Source organism: Cyprinodon tularosa, unplaced genomic scaffold, assembly GCF_016077235.1.
Source record: "Cyprinodon tularosa strain WSP-4 unplaced genomic scaffold, ASM1607723v1 ctg259, whole genome shotgun sequence".
NCBI classification, from domain to species: domain Eukaryota; kingdom Metazoa; phylum Chordata; class Actinopteri; order Cyprinodontiformes; family Cyprinodontidae; genus Cyprinodon; species Cyprinodon tularosa.
This window is the reverse complement of record NW_024038958.1, coordinates 986,676-1,003,292: the sequence shown is the minus strand read 5'-3', so window position 1 is coordinate 1,003,292 and position 16,617 is coordinate 986,676. Positions and strand designations below refer to the sequence as shown.

General features: G+C 35.5%; 1 protein-coding gene across 1 annotated transcript in view; it reads right to left on the bottom strand.

Moving 5' to 3' along the window:
• The window catches only part of si:dkey-21p1.3 (collagen alpha-3(IX) chain), a 24,464-nt gene extending 7,847 nt beyond the window's left edge, over positions 1-16,617 (bottom strand). Inside the window, exons 1-23 of the mRNA XM_038288572.1 lie at positions 16,431-16,617; positions 14,453-15,631; positions 11,585-11,638; positions 10,937-11,056; positions 10,046-10,084; positions 7,952-8,005; positions 7,791-7,844; positions 5,878-5,985; positions 5,259-5,312; positions 5,007-5,060; positions 4,883-4,927; positions 4,711-4,764; positions 4,465-4,509; positions 4,327-4,380; positions 4,201-4,245; positions 4,064-4,117; positions 1,831-1,875; positions 1,692-1,745; positions 1,557-1,601; positions 1,375-1,428; positions 1,182-1,289; positions 1,055-1,108; positions 904-957 (exon numbers count right to left, since the gene is read on the bottom strand). Of these exons, the coding sequence (XP_038144500.1) occupies positions 904-957; positions 1,055-1,108; positions 1,182-1,289; positions 1,375-1,428; positions 1,557-1,601; positions 1,692-1,745; positions 1,831-1,875; positions 4,064-4,117; positions 4,201-4,245; positions 4,327-4,380; positions 4,465-4,509; positions 4,711-4,764; positions 4,883-4,927; positions 5,007-5,060; positions 5,259-5,312; positions 5,878-5,985; positions 7,791-7,844; positions 7,952-8,005; positions 10,046-10,084; positions 10,937-11,056; positions 11,585-11,638; positions 14,453-15,631; positions 16,431-16,475 (2,472 nt within the window). The 5' untranslated portion in view covers positions 16,476-16,617. The remainder of the gene's footprint in view (positions 1-903; positions 958-1,054; positions 1,109-1,181; positions 1,290-1,374; positions 1,429-1,556; positions 1,602-1,691; positions 1,746-1,830; positions 1,876-4,063; positions 4,118-4,200; positions 4,246-4,326; positions 4,381-4,464; positions 4,510-4,710; positions 4,765-4,882; positions 4,928-5,006; positions 5,061-5,258; positions 5,313-5,877; positions 5,986-7,790; positions 7,845-7,951; positions 8,006-10,045; positions 10,085-10,936; positions 11,057-11,584; positions 11,639-14,452; positions 15,632-16,430) is intronic.

Genomic DNA, 16,617 nt, shown 5'->3' with positions numbered 1-16,617 from the left:
TAGTTATAGCAAAAAAACAGACAAAAACCCCTAAAAAACTCTCGCCTTGATTTCAACATTTTTTCATTCTCTTTCATACATTACTTTAGAACACAAAGTTGACCTTTCATGCTTTTCACATTTTTTTCCCTGTCAACACCACAAATTTCAATATATTTGATTTGATTTCTGTTTTTTAGCGCAAGAAAAAGACATGCCGACCTGTGATGTGGAAAAAAAAAACATTTTCCTTGTACACCTGTGTGTATTTTAAAAATATAACTACAGCTGTTCTGTAAGGCCTCCGATGTTTGTTGGAGAATGTTAGTGAAGTCCAAGGAACACAGCGTCCTTCACACAGCTGACCCATCATTGGCTCCTGATCGTGCCTTTGCATAGGGATAGCATGTAAAGCACTTGCTCCATTTGTCTTCTTCTTGTTGGTGTAAACACCATTAATGACAGACAGGAAAGCTGGTATGGGCTGATTGTAAAACAGACGCTAAATACAGGGTGATAATATGATAGAATATAATTTCTTTATTTTTCTCATGAGGAGAATGTGTTGTTTAAAATTCCTGCAAAAGTCGAGGATGTGGTGGAGGTTAATTTTCCTGTAGGACAAAGACACTAAAGGTTCAACCAGAGCTACAAAATAACATCCATGTCCAAGTTCTTATTTATGAAGGGTGAATACTTATGACTGCAAGACTTTTCACAACTTCTTTTTATATTTTAAAAAATCATTTTTTTTTTTTCTTCCACTTCATATAAACTCTGATAAATCCAGATACCTTAAATATTATGGCTGAATCATGAAAAAAAATGAGAATTATTTTGAACCTAGTGTTTTATTAATAACTATATGGCATAGAATGACTTTCTGCACAGTGCATGATAGTTCAGCATTGATCGTGTGTCTACCTTGTCACCTCTTGACCCAGGGCTTCCCTGAATACCACTAGGTCCTTGATTACCCTTTATTTGTGAACACACAAACACAAATATTGACAAATGTGTTAAAGGTCAATTGTTCACCTTTACATTGTAATTCTGGACATTTAATCAAACGTACCTTTAATCCTTCTTTTCCCTGCCTCCCTTGTTCCCCCATAATGCCATCAGACCCCTGTAACAGCAGATGATGAAATTATTGTGGCATCATCATCTTTTATGCTTTCATTTCAACTTTATTCACTCACAGTGGGTCCAGGAAGTCCCATTGGTCCTCTTTGTCCATCTAGTCCATGTAGCCCCATTGGACCCTTACGTCCTTTAAAACCTTTTTTACCTAAAGGCCCAGGAGGTCCCTGGACACAAACAGGAGTCCAAGAACTGAGTCACTGATCTGAGCTGAAAAACTGATCTGCTAAAGGGACTCAGGATCAAACTTACAAGGTCCCCTTTAAATCCCAAGTTTCCTTTCTCACCCTTTCTGGCTTTGGCTCCCTGGTTATAACACAAATGACATACAGGTCTATCATTAGACTGATTGTTGTGGTTTTACAGTAGGGAACTGAACATGGTGTAGCCCTTTTAGATATTTTCAAAAATGAAATTGCTTTAAGTAATCTTACAGGATCACCTGAGGGTCCTGTCTTTCCTGGTTTTCCGCTGGCCCCCTAAAAAAGAAAAAAATAGATATTGTTCTGACAAGTTCATAAGAGATTTTAGCTAATTTTCACTTCTAGACATTGTCCCAACTGTCCTACATTTGATCCAGGAGCTCCAGGTTCACCAATTTCACCCTCATCTCCTTGATCTCCCTAGAAAAATGGAACAAAGGTAAATGAAGGGAAAATCAAAATATATATCTAAATTATTCTCCCTCTTTTTTCTAAACCTACGCACAGGATCCCCTTTTGGTCCCGCAGGTCCAAGTAGTCCTGGGTTTCCCTTTAAGAGATCAAGAAGAGGTTATTTTATTATCCCTCAACCTATAGCACCCTCTGCATTTGCAAATATCGCTGATTATGATTAATGTAAAATGTATTCATTTATTGCAGTGGAAATATTTCAGAAATCCAACCTTTAATCTAAGATTCAGTTCATATAAAATAAATAAATGCATTTTAAAACTCACGGATTTTAATAAAATCAGTGGCATTGTTCCTATTAGCTCTTACGTGATCAAAACTTTGTTTCTTTTCTTTTTACCATCAGGACAGAATGACATCACTTAATAAGGTCACTCTATACAGTGTAAAGGAGCCTTCAAGCTTTTCTCATCTCTAGACAATCCAGAGTAATGGGTCCTCTTTTTTGTTCTGCCCTCCTCAGCTCAATCCAGGTTTCCGGTAGGATTTAGGTCAGAGATAATACTGAGTCTGGAGAAGCATTTCTGTGTACATTTACCCAAATATCTTTGACCTTACTCAGTTGAATAGCCCATCAAATTCCCATTTTAAATATCTACTAGAGAGCATCAAGGCTACTTTAATGTCTCCTGGTACTTCTAACAATTCATCAGAGATCAATAGACAGATCGGTGCTGCTGCTGCTATAATGCAAACACTGCACTAGTCTGTTGTGGTGAAGAAGGAGCTGAGCCAAAAGGCAAAGCTCTCAATGAATAGGTCGGTCTATGATCTAGACCAGAGGTCTTCAACACGGGGTCTGCGACCCCTAGGGGGTCCGCAGAGGTACTGCATGGGGCTCGCGAAAGTTTTGATTAGACTCCATTTTGTTACAGGTATATTCCATTGTGCAATATTTTCCACTAATTGAAATGTTTTTAAATCCACATTAACATGAATTCAACAACTGTAGTAAACAGATAAATGGAGACAGATGTCTTTCAGCCATCAATGAAGATCTGCGTTTCTGAGTAAAATATCTGACAAAAGAGTGGAAATGAGAAGATTATAAAAAAAAAAAATGTTATTGTTGTTCCAATACGTTTAATTGTAAGAACAGAAACATAGACTCTAGATTAGTTTAGTTCTTCAAAAAGTCAGAGAAAGAATGTCAAGATTTGACGCATAAAATATCTAAAAACATGACTTATATTTTTAGATAGTCCTCAACATAAATGACAAATGAACCAGAGAAAAAAGGGTCAAACAGGTATAGGATAACTGTAACCTAAACCTTTTTTTTATATTCCCTCCCTGCATTTTTTCCCACTAATTAAAATGTCTTTAAATACACATTATCATGAATTCAACACAGAGTAGTAAACAGATAAATGGACGTAGAAGATGTCTTTCAGTCATCAATGCACACATTCAGCGACACACAGGAGCTTTTTCAAGCTGGGTACCGTTTCATTCACAACACCTGTCCCATCAATGAGGAATCAGAGTCAGAAATACTTTAATAATCCCAGGGAGAAATTACTTTCCTTAAATTACTCAATCTGTAATAGAGACACTATAGGATCAGTTTGATAGAACACACTTTCATACAATAAATATAATTAGGGGGTCCCTGCTCCATCTCGCCTTCAGTTTTGGGGTCCTTAGTCTGGAAATGTTGAAGACCCCTGATCTAGACTTTACCTATGATTATGAGATATAGATCATGACCAAAAAAATTTGGTCCTGGATACAAGCAGCTGAAAGAGCTTTTTCTGCAGCCTGGCTGGGCTCCACCTTAGAAATAGGGTGAGGAGCTTGGCCATCAGGAAGAGGCTCGGAGGAGAGCTGCTTCTCCTCCACATAAAGAGGAGTCAGCTGAGGTGCATCTCTTTCAGATGCACCATGGATGCCTCCGCTGGAAGGTGTTCCAGGCACGTTCACATTCCAGGAGGAGGCCCAGAGAGTAGCCCAGGATAACATGAAAGGACTATGTCTCTTGGTTGGCCCGGGGACGCCTCAGGCTTCGCCCCACTGAGCCAGAAGAGGTGTCCAGGAAGTGGGATTTTTGGAAGTTTTTCCTAATCTGGATGAATGAACTTAACTTAAAATCTCAGATCTATTTTTTATTAAATCACAGTACTGTACTGAGCATCATTAACAAAAGGATCAGTATTACTGATGAAAATCAATTTTCATCATAGTGATTAATGTTTACCCATAACCAAACACCATTTTTACCAATGAACAGACAAAAGGTTTAAATCAATTGTTTTGACATAGTGTACCTGAGGGCCCTGGACCCCAGGGGGCCCCACTGCTCCATCTGGACCACGCTCTCCCTGTATAAAACCACAGTATTTTATTAAAACCTTTACATATTTCAGCTTCTGCTATATGAGTATACATGCTAATATCTTGCCACCTGTGGTCCAGCTGCTCCTCTGGAGCCCATTTGCCCCTGATGACCCTAAAAGCATAAACAAGTCTTTAATTATTGTCTTTAATTTTCATTTTTAACATTGTCTGTTTTAAAATGTTTATAACTTACTGGAGGCCCCTTAACTCCAGTGAATCCTACTAATCCCCTGGGGCCCATTTCCCCCTGATGAGATAAAACACTGATTTAATCGGGTACCCAAATGATGAACGGTGTGTTCTGCAGCAAACTGATGCTGTGAATACTTACAGGTGGACCTGGAGGACCACTAAAGCCTAAGGCTCCAATTTCTCCCTAAAAAGCAACAGTGGGTAGAATCAGTTCACATGTGGTTAGATTCTAATAGGAAGTACCCTCCTGTTCAAGTTATGGAAACATTTAATCATTTTTTCTTTTACTAAGTCAGAGATATGGTCACAGTGCTACTGTATTTGTGCTGTTTGTTTTTGTTTTTATTGTCTTTAGGTCTGATACGGTTAGCTTTCTTAGACTAACCGGAGGTCCTGATGTTCCTGGGAAACCACGAGGGCCTCTGGGCCCCGGCAGGCCCTGCAAATTAGACAAAAGACTTTCTACAGTCAGAGGAGTGTTAACAATCCCATTATCAGAGGCTAAAAGCAATGAAAAAGGGCAGTCTTTGTTTTTTAAGTTTAAAATCGACACTTACAATATAACCCGGAATCCCATCAAACCCTCGGGACCCTTTATTGCCCTAAATACAAGACAAGACAAACGAATCAGATGACATGTTCACTTTAATTACATTTTAAGGAGTGGATTCTTAATTGTACCTTTTCTCCTTTTCTTCCTCTCTGTCCCAGAGCACAAGTTTCTCCCTGATAACCCTGAAGGAAGATAAAACCGTTAAAATGACAAAAAAAGTCTAAAACCTATCAGGGTAAGCATGATAAATATTTTCAAACGAGGTGTTGGTTTGTTGACATATAACAACCAATCTTGATGAGAGAATGAACAAAATATTGCCAGTTTTTGTCAGGAGCGTGTTTAATCTCTGTAAGATGTAAATTGCACTGTAATCTTACCCACTCACCCTGCTCCCCTTTGCTGCCCTTGTCTCCTCCGTAGCCTTTAAGACCCTATATACAAAGAAAATCAAACAAAGACAATTAGCTACAAGTAAAGGAGCAAACAGAAGTTTTGTAGGTGCATGTTTTTACATTTGTAGATGTCTACAGTTTCCCTCCTGATGCCTCCACTGATTTCTTTTTATTTTCCCTCTGAAGAAGTATAAAACTTATCAAATCTGCCACAATTAAGTTCAGACTCTATTAACTCCCCAACTCAGATGTTGGGACTCAACAAATTATTGAACCAATATGTATTCTCTAGGCTTTCCTACTAACATATAAAAACATATATATATATATATATATATATATATATATATATATATATATATATATATATATATATATATATATATATATATATATATATATATATATATATATATATATATATATATATATATATATATATATATATATATATATATATATTTGCATGTGAGACATTACAATGTTAATGTATTATTTCTGAGAAGCTTTTTTAAATAACTGAAATGTATTTTTCTATGTTTTAGATAAAAACAGGAAACACTTGGGAGAAATTTTGCAACTGTATGTCAAGTGACATCTGCACCTTTTCTCCAGGTAAGCCTGTAGGGCCCGATTCACCGTTTAGTCCTGGGATGCCTTCTTCTCCAGGTGAACCTTGTGGACCTGGCATTCCTTGTGGTCCAGGTCTGCCCTGTAGCAGCAACATTTTCATTATCCATAATCTACGCAGAAATATTTCACCCACATTTTAGGATTTATGCAAAATATTAGATTACAGAATTTTATATATTTTTTTATTTTTAATACTAACCTATTGAATAAACCTTATATAATGCCGATTCATTAGTTTAATAAAGCTTATTTATTTATATGGTTACACCACATAAATATTTCAACCAAATTTTAAGATATATGTCATTTTATTTTTTTTAGGTATTTTTTTTTAGTTTCTTTAGAAAATTTCAACAACACTTAATAAATAAACCTTACATGATATAGGTGTATTTGTATAGTAAAGCCTGTTTATTTAATTAAATTAAAGCAATTCAAACAATAAGGTTTATTTATTTGAAATAAATACACTGAGTACTAATTTCATGTAAAGATAGTCATAAATACATAAATTTAATGATTAAGTATTTCAAATAAACAGGCTTTACTATACAATTACATCTATATCATTTAAGTTTTATTTATTAGGTTTTGTTGAAATTATCCAAATAAACTAAAAAAAAGACCTAAAAAAACAAAATTGCATATATTTTACAATTGGGTTGAAATGTGCATGTGGTGTAACCATATTTTGGCTAGAGAGGCCTTAAAAACAGCTATTAAATATTTTCCCTACCACTTTTGCCACTAGAGGAGCTGCACATAGATATATTTCTTAGTTAGTGGAGTACACAATAATAATGTAATACACTTTAGGTTCTGGAACCACAGCTTTATTTAAAAAAAGGGTTAATGGTTAATCCTTTTATGTGAGGTATCTTTCTGTTTTTTGTATCTCCATATTTATCTTTTATAGAAGATGGTAACTCAACATCTGACCCAAACAATGCTTCTGTTGTCCTTCTCTGATCTTTAAGTACTCTTAAAGCTGTCCAAGAAGTCTGTGAAGTCAACAAAAGGAAGATCTAGACCAGGATGGACATTAAGAAAAGTGTCTGCTGACCTCCATAGTATCAGCAAATGAGGGAGAATTGGTGTAGCAAATAAAAAATCTATTTGCATTAAAGAACCAAATAAAATTCTAAAAACAATTGAAATTATTATTTCGTCACCTTTATCATAGATTTCTTTAAAGGTGCTATAATTATCTTGGAGGATCTTTAATTGATTATTGGGAGTTTTTCAGGGCAGGTAAAAGACTAACTATTAAAAACATCAACATTTATTATTATTAAACATTTTTCTTTACTCTCTGTGTAACACATTTACAGTTAGGTTACAGTAAAGTTATCAGCTTTAGATATAAGGTTTTCAGACATTTTAAAAACCCATTTCACTCTTCTCTACAATTATCAAATGAATCAGAGGTCAACAATCCTTGCAGTTTTAAACCTCACTCCTATTTAATTATTTAAATGCACAACCACAAAGAGAGCTGAACAAGTTAAATCAGCTTTGTACATTTTATAGATAGGTATTATGTATTGCTTTTTGTTCATCTTCATCTAAATTAAAGAATCTATTTTTATCATTACCTTTAAAAACAACTGAAAAAAATATATTTTTAGGGAAAATATTTTTCTCTACAAAGTAAAGCATAGTATTTACACCATAATATCAGAAAAAATAAAAAATGAAAAAACAAGACAAATGTTATTAGCATAAAGCTTGAATGTATATGTATATAAAATGATAGATCCTTTCTATAAAATTGTTTGATCTAAATTATTAATAGTAATAATTTGAAGCTGTAGGCTGCAAAACCCTTGTCTGGGTTATAAAGTAAGACATCAGTATTAAATTAGGAATCTAACAGACACTTACAATCTTCCCTTGAGCTCCTTTTGGTCCCTGCTTTCCAATAATTCCAGGTGGCCCCTGATAGACAATGTTTATATGTGGAGATTATTCAAAATCCTTTTACATCAATTAAATGGGAAAAATATGATATGATAAGGTTTATTTTAATTCTGTCGTTTCCCTACAGGTGGTCCATTCTCTCCTGGAAGTCCAGGCAGGCCAGTAATCCCCTTACGTTTCTGTAAAACAAAACAGAAAACTACAAAAAAAGAAAAAAAAAATCGTAGGTATAACAACTAAAAGTCTTAAAATAAGGAAAGATTCAAGATTAACTTCAGAGACACAGTTCATATGAAATAACAGCATAAAGTTGTTCTAAGTTTCCTCCTCCTTTAAAATAAAATACTGAAGAAAACAAATACAATTATGGATTTATTTATTTATTTTTTATCACATAAACTTCTTGCTAACAAATAGGGTCATTTTGAATAATGCCGTAAGACAGAAAAGGCATCTTGCTGGAGCAAATGTAGGCGAGACTGTAAACATTAAATTATAAAATGTAAATGTTTCAGTTTTAGGGTTGTTCTCATTTCAAATAGCTGCTTAAAGCTTGCAGTTTGCAATAAATCAAATATGACTAAAGGATAGGATTAAAGGATAGATAGTGGACTATTATATGTACCTCGGTGTTCTTCTGAATTACAAACTGGACTGGACTCACAACACTGTATCACAGGAGTGTCAAAGTGGTTCCAGAAAGGGCCGTGTGGCTGCAGGTCTTCTTTCCAACCAAGCAATAGCACACCAGACTCCATTCATCTCATCAAGTCATCATGTTCAGATTGGACTCACTTGATGACGTGAATGGAGTCTGGTGTGCTATTGCTTGGTTGGAAAGAAAACCTGCAGCCACACGGCCCTTTCTGGAACCAGTTTGGCACCTGTGCTGTATCAGAAAGGTCAGAGCAGGCACCTCCTGCTGAGGAGACTGAGGTCTTTTGGAGTGCAGGGGGCGCTCCTAAAGACATTTTATGACTCTGTTGTGGCATCAGCTATCTTCTATGGAGCTGTCTGTTGGAGCAGTGGCTTATCTGTAGCTGAGAGAAGCGTCTGGATAAGCTGATCAGGAAGACCAGCTCTGTGATTGGCTGCCCTCTGAAATCAGTGCAAGAGATGTGAAACAAAAGGATCCTAACTAAAATAATATCTCTGTTCGATAATGTCCCCCCCCACCCATACATGCATGAAGCTGTTACAGAACTGGAGAGCTCCTTCAGTGACAGACTGCTGCACCCTAAATGCACCAGGGAGCGTTATCACAGATCCTTCCTCCCAGCAGCTGGAAGACTCTATAACCACCACTGTTCCCACCAACCTAAATAAGTTGTTATATTCATGCTGATTGTGAGCAGTTTCTACCTTAATCAGTTAAATAACATGCTGCTGTCATTTTGCACACCTCTAATGTTGCTGCTATTTCAAATATGAATACTGTAACTGTAAAAATGTCCTTAGCTGTATATTGGTTATTTATCCTCTAGGTGCACATTTTTTTTATTGTTAAAACACTTTAGAGAACAGTATTTATTGTTTATCTTTTAACTCTTCACTGTTATTCTTATACAGTTTTGTAAGGTCCTGATTTGGGCGACCATTTTCTTTATAATCTTATTGCTGTAAACACAAAAATTTCCCCATTGTGGGGCAATAAAGGGATTTTCTATTCTATTCTATTCTATTCTATTCTATTCTATTCTATTCTATTCTATTCTATTCTACTCTACTCTATTCTATTCTAGGATTCATTGGTGCAAGAATTTTAGACCAAAATAATATGTCAAAATAGAAAAGTCAGCAGCTGAGGAGTGTTTAGATTATCTTATGGTAGACTACAACGATTTGAATAAACACAGAAAAAAAGGAAATCCTCCAGGATTTTGATCAGTTCAAAAACATGGTGCCCTGCGCAATCTTTTATTTTGTTTACTGTGCTGAGACGCTCAAGGTTTCCAGTCAACAATACCTTTAAGAAATTGTGCACATTAAATTATTTTTCCCTTTCTGGAGCAGTCAGGGATACTTTTTGCAATCCTAAAGTAAATACTTTTAAATAGATGTCTGACATTCAACAAAATCTCAAAACCTCACATTGCTGCAGCCAATGCCTTTGTTCAGTGTTCTCTTTAAAACCATGCAGGTCCTGAGAAATGTTTGGAATTTCCTTATTTGAGTCATTCAGACATTTTTATGAGCCAAGTGACAAATCGGTTACGTACCGGCCAAGAAGATACCAGCTTTTTGTAGATTTTCTTTTTCTAAGAAGAAATGAAGAAAAAGGGGGGTTTAAAAATAATTTTATGTTATTTCTGTCTTTTAAAATGTGCTTAAATTAAATACATTAACTGACGGACTAAATACAAAATAGCAATGAATAAGAGACCCAAATATCCCCTTAAAGATTCCTTCCTTTTCTTTCTTTACACACCTCTCTGTTTAAGTATAATAGATGCAGATAACTTCTGTAAAGGAAAAACATAATGTTCAAATAACAATTTTATTTATAGATGGGAAAAACTTTGCAAACCTGTCTGTCTGCTGCTGCCCAAGCCCGGTCTCATATTTATCAAAACTATCTTGCTGATCTTTGTTGATGTGATCAATTGAGAATAAGTCACAAGAAATAACTGTTATCATGCTTCCTTTAAATGTGTGACAAAGTGACAGAGGTCTGTCATAATTTCAGGAGTGATATAAAAAGCAAAAAATCTCAACAAGATAATCTACAAACTTCCAACAACAGAACTTCAAAAATCACTGACAAAATGCATCCTTTGGAAACAAAGTGAGCAAAAAGGGAACAAGCAGCTGTTAATAATGAACGATTTAAAGGCAAGGAATATAGACAACGGCCTTCCACCAAACACCTGAATGAATGTGATCTAAAGAGCTTTTTGTTTTTTTTTTCAATATCTTTTAAGTGGCTTACAGTAATTTATCAGTTTCTACTAAGCTCTTCACATCCCACTATGTATATAAATCATTTCCATTTAGCTCGCTTCTACATCATTATAGTTTGCTAGATACGTTCTGTCCTTTTAACCATTTTTGTTATCTTTTTATAGGGGATACTGGGTTATGATTTGTGTAAATCCACAGGGGAGCATTACCTTGAAAGCCTCCCACTCTTCTTCAGAGGTTCTGAATACTACAATGGCTGGCATCCCAGGTGGACCAATGGGGCCTCTGTATCCAGTCTGTCCGGTCTGACCCATTACGCCTCGGTAGCCCTTAGAAGCCAGAGAACAATATGTTCCTTTGATGAGTAAAACGGATCTAATTTTAAACCATGTTGTGATCATTTAGATTATCCTCTGGCTGAAAAAAACAACAAGCAAACAAGGTCAAAAAATATGTTTCTATGTAAATGTAACCTCTAGATTTTCAGATAAAGATTCTCAGATTTAAAAATAGCTATAAACAAACTGTTCATTTGCCTGATCCAAATGAACAACAATTAATTCATAGGGCAGATCGTGAAAGCATTATTTTTCTAAAGACTTACATATGTGGGTAGAATTGGTGGTTTAATCTAGGTAGTTTAACACATAGATGAGATCACTGATACATTGTATTATTATAGAGTAATGTGTTTATTCTATGTTTCTGAGCTGCTAATGAACTGATTTAAATGTTAAACCTCTGCCAGTTGCAAATTATATAAGGTTAGGCATGCAGAAACATTATATTAAATCAATGTAAATGCAAGCAGGTCAATCATGCAAGCAGACCAATTGTCTAAAATAAGAACTCATTACTTTGTCTCCTTTAGGTCCTGGTGGCCCTGGAAGTCCTGGTGGACCACGCTGTCCCTGAAAAGAAAAGTACTGAAAACAATACAGTTTAGCTTGCAAATACTTCACAAATTTTCACCATTTTGCAGCTTGGATAAAAAGATGAACCAAATAATAATAATAATAGAAAAAATAAATAAAATAATATACCATATAAATCCCCATTAATAAAAAAAAAAAAATCTTTTTATCTTATTGCATTCTGTAGGAAAACTGTTTGCTATTCATTACCTTTTTAGATTTTTAATTAAGGTAATAGCAACAGTTATGTATATTTTATCAATTACTTCAGTTATTTTTGTTCTCTTATCAGTGTACATGGATACAAATATACACTGGATTCCTATTCCAACATCAAAACAAGGTTAAAAAAATTATTAAACAAACAAAAACATTATTAGTAATATGAAGAATAAATGAATCAGATATAGTTTCCAACAAATAAAACAAACAAAAGCATAATCATTTTGGAAAAGGTTAGCAGTTTAGAGGATAATTAAGGTGTGGAAAGGAAAATGACTGAAGATGTTAAAAACCAACTGCAGTACCAAAAGTCGACCACATGAGGGAGACAAAACCTTTCAATTAACTTTTGCCTTCTTCTGACACGACTATTTTTACACTTTGAACGCAACCATTATATTATCTCTGGATGTTTTTTTATGTTATGACAACAAGCGTCAGTAACAATGGCAAATATGTAAACTGATTTGTCGTGCAGTTTGTTTTAGACAGTAAAATGCAAGCCTTTAAAAGTAGTGTGTTTCAAATAGATTTTAATAAAACAGGGTTCTAAACTAAAGCTTTTTTCTCATACTGTATGGCTAATACTGGTCCCATATATCAAAGGATAGGGCGATTGCTGTGCTCAAATGTTTTTTTTATTAATACATTCTTTGACTTGTTTTAAACGGACTTTGATTGATGAAGAGAAGATGGATATTTTCAGTGTTTTATAAGTTATTTTGGGTTCTCTAGATATGGATGATTTGTGTGGAGTTAATGTCAGGTCTTCTTATATTTTGTGCATCTCTATGCGTTATGTACTTCCTTGAAAAGGAAAAAAAGGACAAAAAAAAAAAAAAAAAAAAAAAAGCACTGTAACATCTTGTTTGTTGGAATAGAAAAGTAGATGGATTTCATCTGTTACTTTATCACACATGGGTTGCTAAAGGCTTAAATTCCCTGGACACTTTTAATAAACATCTCCATGATCCCTGCCTCAGACAAAGTCCCTCACACAAATTATGTCTTCTTTTAGCTTCATGCAGAAGAGACAGAGCATACAGAAAACATGACTGTCGAGGACTCAGATCTTAGTTTTCACAACAACATAAGGTCCAAACCCAAATAAGAGTAAAGAGTTTCCTTTAAAAAAAAGAAAGAAAAACAAACTTAAATGTTTAGGTAAGATTGTCAAAAAATTAAAATCACAAAGATGCAGCTCATCTAAAATCCTGCTTCCTCACTCAGAAATATCAACCATAATGCAGACCTAAAATCTTTTTACTGACCATCTTATCAAGTGTCTCTAAAGCATTGAATGGACCTGGCATTAAATTCATCTCAGAACTGCTTTCCAGAGATGAACTATGTAGGTCAAGCCATCTGTGGCTTGCCACTGGTGCTCCTGGGACAAAAACTAAACATGTTGTTTCACAGCTCCTCACTCCATGAAAACCTGAGCTGTTTAGAAACTGTTGGTTTGTGTAAATCAGCAATCAACAGTGTTATTTTCTACCACTTGGTCATGTTTAAATGTACTAGTAATCAGTGGTGGCTGGCCAATAGAGGGCGCACCCATCCAATGACCTTGATTAAGACATAAAAAGAAATAAAAAATTTATATAAAATTGAAATATTTCGAAACATATTAATATATTTTTTAGATTTTGCAAGATAAAGATTTGATCTTTAATGATGAGTAAAGCTGTTTTGTTTGTCGTAAGACTGGTGAAGTATTTCCGCCATGGAGCACAAAAATCTTTGCCTATTGACTCGTTCAAAGTTGTACATGCGTAGTAGCTCCTCTGCATTGCAAAAGATAGTACCATCATGGGGCGCAGCTCTCCTGCCCCCAGAGCTGAAAGCAGCTTTATTTGCACATCACCTCCCACCACAGCGCTGATGTCACTGCAATAAGGCTTGGCTAACTGCATGCAGTGGAGCTAATGTTGCATTCTGCTTTCATAATTTATTTCAGTTTATTTATATAGCGCAATCCACAGCACATGTCATCTCCAGGCACTTTACAATGCAACCAGATCTTACTGTCAAATTGATTCAAAGTTTTCTATCTAAGGAAAACCAGTTAGTTGCATCGACTCATTGACTCGAAGGCAATCCCTCACACCACATATGTTTGTAGCGACAGTGGAGAGGAAAAACTCCCTTTTAAAAGGAAGAAACCTCCAGCAGAACCAGGCATTTTATAATGTTGTTTTTTGTTGGTGGCATTCATTGTAATATACTGGTGTGATACCTTTGATACGTTTGATTGGGTTTTTGGTATACGTCTTTTTTGAAGTATAGCCCCCCTGCAGAAAACTCCACCAGCCACTACTGCTAGTTATACATTTGTCTCATATTTGAATTCCTTAGATTTCTTGCATGTATGTATTTCATGTTTTTATCTTAATACTTAATCTTAATATCATTCTTCATTTGAATTAACCTCTGTATAAATGGTGACAATCCAGATTTTTCTAATCTGCCTTCAATATATCACTGCCTGACTTTGAAAATTAGCTCATATTTGTAGAAATACAAATATCTCTCAGTATAAGCAATCCAGCTTTGTTTATAAAGAGGTTTATGTGAAAAAAGTCTTACCCTTGGGCCTCTGATTCCTGGCCTGGGTTTGGCTTGAAGACGTTTGTATGTGAATCCTGAGGCCTGATTGGCAGCATGAACGGCGTGCTGTGGAGTTTCAGCCTGGGATTGGGTGACGCCTTCAGAATTAAATTGAGATATTAAACTGGATGAAGACTGATTGTAGAGCTGGATGTCCCCATTACCAAAGACAGTAATGTTAATATCTGGGTGTTTCAATCTTTCCTCCTTGTTGTTTATATCTACATCGGCATGATCTGTATCTGTTGCATGGGGAAGCAGTGTTGCTTTCATGTCAAATGAAACAGCTTCCAGCTGTTTTTCCATTTTTACTTTTCCAAGAGCACAAATATTATCAGACTTAGCTTCACCGTCGCTGGTATTCAGCTCTTCTCCCTTCAGTGTTCTGATAAGTGTCAGGTTTACGTCTGGTTGGTTCTGGAGTGTAGAGAATTCATCTGATTCTGTTTTTTCTTCTTGTCCCTCCTCCTGTTTTCCTCTGCAGTCTTCTGGAGAGGAGGTCATGCCTTTGAAAAGTGGAGATGTGATTACGGATGATGGGGCTTTCTTTTTCACTTCTCCGCCACCCTCAGATGATAGCAGTGAGTTGAAGATAAGAGGCCCTGATCTAGAGGTGGAAACAGAAATGAGCGTGGAAGTGGGAGCAACATGCGGTCTGTAAGAAAAAGCTTCTTCCATGATTGTTTCTGTGGGATTCTTAGATTGAATTTCAGGGCTTTGGAGAGTCGTCTCTATGCTGTCTGCAGCAGATACAAGATTACTTTTAAAGCTTCCATGGCCGGCATGGAGACCATCCTGAGGCTTTCTTTGAGCAACATCTGTTGTTATAAGTTCATCTTCAGGAGTCCGCAGGTTATCCAATAAATCAGACCTAAAAAGCTCCTCCTCAGTTAGAGGCAGAGGAACTGGATCTCTGCTTTTATTATCTCTGCCACTCTGAATGTTTGGTTTGTCTTTCTCTCTACTCATAGCAGACTTAATTTCCACCATGTTTTGGGTTTTCAGTACAGCCTGTGTATGTTCACCATGTATGTATGGAGCAGGGGACGTTCTGCTCAAAGGATCCGTTCTTGGGGTTGTCTCAGAGTAACCAGCCTGCTTTTTGGAGCTTGATGACTTGAATCCAGCCTGAGAGTTTATCCCATAAAAAGATCCAACCTGATAGGGATGTTATAAACAAAGAAATTAAACTTCTACTTTTATTGGTAAATCCTTATATCATCAAAACATTATAAACATTGTTAAAAACAACTGAATGCAGAAATGAGGACTGGAACAATAAAAGATCAGCATCAAAAGATCCACAATGTAAGGTCTATGTTTGCTGTCAGATGAATTTAAATAATGAAAACTGTTTTCAAATCGATTAAATTCAAGAATTCCATCTAATAATAAATTAAAAATCCAAATCAAATCCCTATTGTAATAACAAATAGATTAGAAAGAACAAAAATTACAAAATACTGAAGAAATAAAGAAAAATATTGATTATGTAACATGTTATGTAACAACATGAGGAGTCAGGAAAGAAATTAAATTAAATAGATTAAGAGACTAGAAGTAGAAACTCTCTGAGCTGAAGCTAAGAATTGTAAACTTTCGAGGATACAGTCAATGTTTAGTTTAACTTTTTTCATTCACTTACATCGAAACTCACCTTTCTGTATTTCATCATAAACATTAACCTGTGCTGAGCCTAATTTTGAACCTCTGCAGAGACAACTAAACTACAGAAAAGTCAGTTTAATAAATACTAAATTCATTTTTTAACATTTACAGTAGAATCTGCAGCAATCTAAATCCTTTCTGATTTTAGGAAAATATGTTTTATCCAGATGTTTAATATCTAGAACTAAAACGCCCATAGTTTCTAAAACTAAAGCTGTCAGCAACTTAGCTGGTCTAAACCAGCTTGAATTAAAAATAAAATAAACAACATTTGAACAAAAAGACTTACATAATTTAGGAGGAAGAGCAGCACGGAAACTTGAGCAGCAGACATGACTTGTGTTGCAGGTGAAAATCAGGTCTGTTGTTTGACCCGTCTGTCCCTCTAAGTCAGAGCTCCAAGCGAGCCTTCAGTTGCACTTCTAAAATACCTAAAATCCTTCTGCAGCTCTAAGCAACTAGGAAAGAAGAAAAAA